Genomic DNA, 4,621 nt, shown 5'->3' on the forward strand with positions numbered 1-4,621 from the left:
CTCACACAGACCCGACGCGACAACAAATCGCGTCGGGCTGCGTCGTACGACGCTGTCTGAGTTGGCCTTTAGCGGTATCCGGCTACCGCTAACGGTTAGCGCTAAGCGTTCGGGCGTTCTCACGCAGGTGCTAACGGTTAACGCTAACGGTTAGCTCCCGATCCGGATACTAGGGCTCTCGTGAAAACCAGGCTTATGGGATCGCAGTGTGTATGTCCCGGCTTAACACGCTTGGACAGGGCAGTCATGAATTGTATGACGTGTGGACATCAAACAGTTGATAATGACATTAACAAATTAGCGTATACTCGTGGACATTAAATCTGATGATTGCAAATCCAACATGCGTGTTAAAATGGACCGTTGCCCAATGTTATAGTGCATATGCCTACTAAATATTGATCACATTAAGGATTAGTTTCATTATGCCAATCATAATCTGAAAATCCGTCCACCAACCAAAAGTGTGTATCAATGCAAAATAACATAGGCCATATGTATTTATTTTATTATTTCCAGGAATGAAAGCGTGGAATAATATGTAATCCCTCTCATCCACCCACACAACTTTAGATGGGCTTAACATCGATTTAGCATTATACGCAGTGATTTCAAGTTCAAAGCATATCTGTCAAGCGCGTATAGTGATGAATATTCCGTGGAATTATATAGAAATATGTTCACTGGGTAAATAAATTACAAGAAGAGGTACACACGTCTGTAGGTAACTAAAGACAACGACAAACGAGACATATTTATGTTGTTACCGATCTTATTACAGGCGATTTCTTATATGATAATATTATGCGCAGTTATATTTTATAGGCATGGGATAAATTTCCATTTGTCAGCCTTGAATATTGGTATGTAGGTAAGTTTAGTTGATGCATTTTCTCATAATTTTAGTTTCCACTGAAGTAATTCAAAAAAAAAATTTTATAGCAGAGATATAAAACAATAATAACGAGAGAGAGACGCCGTAATTCAGATTAATGGTAGTGGAAACGATGTAACAAATACGAAATTACGCAGGGAATTATCATCACAATATACCGTAGTAATAATTATTTCTTCCGGTAGGATATGTAAACTAATTATAAATAACATTGCGATGCACTCTAAAATAGCAAACATTGCGGTTTTGTTATTTCTTTATGTAAAAGGTAACTTTTAAATAAAATTAAATGGGAAAATATTTTTTTTATTTTTTTCAATTAACAGAAGCCTTAAATAATACAATTCCTATTATGATGTATTATATCTTAAATTTTTACTAGTAGGCCTATCGTATCACTTTAAAGTAAAGGGTAAAGTTAGGTCAATGTGTAAATCAGTAAAAACTATTTCAATCTGTGTTTCATAATTCACAAGTAGTTGATAAATTGGCATTTTTTAGGTTTTAACTGAGGGTAGCGCGAGGAACAACTCATATGGACAAACTAATGACAAGTTATTAATTATGAAATTCAATATTTACATGATAATATCACCATGAATACTGTTACTCTAATATGAATTGCTCTTATGCGGACAGATGCTGTAACACATAAAAGAGATCCCACTCGTAATTGCTCGTGTTTTAAGTTTGCGAATGTAACACATGTGGAAAAAGCAGTTGTGAATTGTATGACACGTAAATATCAAACATTTTGATAATGACCATCTGTATGTTATTCATTTAAAAATTTTAGATTTTACTACAGATGGCAGGCCTGGAATGGGCCTACTTGACTACACCGGTACTTATGGGCGAACGAATAAACAACAGTCCAAATAGGCCTATTACCAGCAATACAGATAAATTTATTCACTAATATTAACCCTCCCGTGAATGTGTTAATCAAAGAGGAGCACCGCTCATCATAATCGTAACATACCTTATGCAGTATTATTAGGCCCCACATTTTGGATATTGTTGCTAGCCGTAACGTAAAGTTGGGTGTTTGTGAGGAAAGCGTGTATTTCTGGCCCTGCCTATTGATTGGTCAGAAGTATGATCGAAATCCATTAGAATAGCATAAATCTCCTTATTTCTGGTGGTATAGTTGTCATGGGAACAATGAACGCTCATTGAAAGGTAATAACACAAAGAAACGCCTGGCATACGTGATTAAAATAATATTGAAATTGTAATAATTCAAGAAGATATATAAGGTATGGGAATGACGTTATGATTAATGTCAGGTTCATATTTTTTACAACGGTCAGAGCTATCAATAGTCTCTGATTAAAAACAATTAAAAGCAATACTAGCAATTATAATTAGAATAACGACTCAAGAGGATCACTCATTGCTTTCGAAAAATCTCCTTAACTTCTAACTGCAAACTAGATATCGCAATCTATTATGTCTCTAACACTAATAAAAGGCAATCAATTCACCGACAGACACGGCTATAAATTCTCGATTGTCTTTAAAATTCATTCCGTTAAGACCCGTTTATGATAATTATTAATAACTTGGTAAAGCACGTGTAGTAAAAATCGGTTGTGATTCAAAACATTTTGATTTCTTCCTTTAGAAACAATAAAACAATTGAGAATACCAGTATATATGTTATGACGTCATTTCACTTGATACCTGTCTATAGTAACGATGAAGTAAATGCACGACAGCCAATCTATGTAATCTTTCAGGTATATCACATAATCTTGAGAAGGTCAAGGATTTTTTTAAAATTCGATCCTTATTATTTTCTCCTTTTACAATCGGTTTGGAACCTGGTATAAAACAGACACATTGAAGACCTCATACGGTGGGTTTACAAATGCCTGTCAATATGACAGGTACCCTATAACAGTCCAAATAAGATACGGTAGTAAAATACATACTCCAAGTATCGAAATTCACGTCATCGTGTCGGGATTCAATATTTCGACATTAATTATGTCATCATCAGGGATGAACTATAACAGTTCATTTTTGTACCTAATATATTTTGAGTAGGACTACATTTTCTACGCGATTATGAGATTATGCAGTGTTTTATTGGCATGAATCTGGATCAGACGAGTCTTAACTTAGGATTAACATTCCTTATCATATGTATTTAAGAATTTTGATATTTGTCAGCGCTGCCCATTTTCTTACCACTGTCTATGTGTATTTAGCAGATTCACTATACATCAACTGAACTTACAATTATAAAATATACATAGAAAAGCGACAGTTTCGGCAACCTCTCTTGCTTGACTGCATAACTCGCAACGCGATGGACATAGCGCCCTGTAAACATTGACTTTTCGTTTTGACTTTAATCATGACGATATGAATTTCTCTTAAGTGGAATTTGAATATCAACCTCAAAAAATAGTTGAATAGAACATCACTGTAGGCCTAATTAACAATTAGTGAGCAATCAATTTCAGAAGTGAAATTTATAATAAATTATCATCATTATTCTCCTCATCATCATCGGCATTATCGTCAACGCCAGCTACAAAATCATTATCCTCTCCTCATGTCATTTCATAAAAATATTATACAACAAACCACCAAACTTACTTCTTGATGGTGCTTCTCGAAACTGTACCCGTATTTTTTCAGCGCATGTTCCTTTACCTCAATGGAGAAGTTTTTATATTCCGGAGAGTCGGGCTTCCGAAGGGTAAGCGTCATCATCGCCCGATACGCTTCCTTAGCTTTCTCGTCATTTTCGTCATTTCGTCTCCAGCCAGAGTCGCCGAAATAGTCGCTGTCGAAAAGCTGAATGTTGAAAAATGCGTATTCCCCTGTGGTCATGCCCATATCATAGGCTTTAAGCATTATGGCCCGGATTGCATCGTTGTTTGCACACATTACAACAACTAAAAGAAAATAAAATTTACTGTCAGCATTGAAGGGGAGAAACTATTTATAAAAGTAATAATGTACCTGTATTTAAATATAGTGGTCGTATCACAGGTAAGCTGGTTGACTTACGAGTAGTACGGTATCCAATACGCTTCTAGACGAACTAATTTCACTTTGGTTAGAATAAAACATTTAGGTATTTTTTATGCATTAATCTAACCTTCGTGCAATAATTTGGATAGAGCATATTATGGTTTTATAATAATTACTTATTACTGTGAAATAATTACTTATTAGTATATAATTCATTTAAATGAAATGAAACGAGACGTAACGGCATGCAACGTGACGCGTGTCACGCCACAGCATATAAGATACGATAACATAACATACTACCGTAAAACCTCGAATTGAAGCCCCCTTTTTAGTTTGCAAAATTAGCCTCGAAAAGAAGCCCATAGGTTTCTATTAAAATTACCATAGGCTTCTGTTCGAAATAATACAGTCACATACACTATACACTAATTTCAGAGAAAAAAAAATACAAGCTTGGTTTATACAGTATAAGTGTAGGTGATTTAATGCCAGTTAAATACACTCCGTAATACAGATTGTTGTGTAATATTTATTGTTTTATAATACAAATTCACAAAATTTACAGCATTCATTTTGAAAAGAAGCCATCTCTTTACTTTGCAAAATTAGTTTCCAAAAGAAGCCCATCTTGAAAAGAAGTTCGCAAAGAAAAGAAGAAAGCCAGGGCTTCAGTTCGAGGTTTTACGGTATAATAATAATGATAGCACATGATTAAAGCGTGTTTTACTATGT

At 34.8% G+C, this 4,621-nt stretch overlaps 1 protein-coding gene across 1 annotated transcript in view; it reads right to left on the bottom strand.

Annotated features, from left to right (window-relative positions):
• Positions 1 to 3,807, bottom strand: part of LOC117108109 (atrial natriuretic peptide receptor 1-like) — a 98,530-nt gene extending 94,723 nt beyond the window's left edge. Inside the window, exon 1 of the mRNA XM_033250053.1 lies at positions 3,506 to 3,807. Coding sequence (XP_033105944.1) covers positions 3,506 to 3,799 — 294 coding nt within the window. The 5' untranslated portion in view covers positions 3,800 to 3,807. The remainder of the gene's footprint in view (positions 1 to 3,505) is intronic.
• Between the last annotated feature and the right edge of the window lie 814 nt (positions 3,808 to 4,621).

The sequence above is a fragment of the Anneissia japonica genome, unplaced genomic scaffold, assembly GCF_011630105.1.
Source record: "Anneissia japonica isolate Jap-2015-1 unplaced genomic scaffold, ASM1163010v1 scaffold287960_len3192837_cov198, whole genome shotgun sequence".
In the NCBI taxonomy this organism is placed as follows: domain Eukaryota; kingdom Metazoa; phylum Echinodermata; class Crinoidea; order Comatulida; family Comatulidae; genus Anneissia; species Anneissia japonica.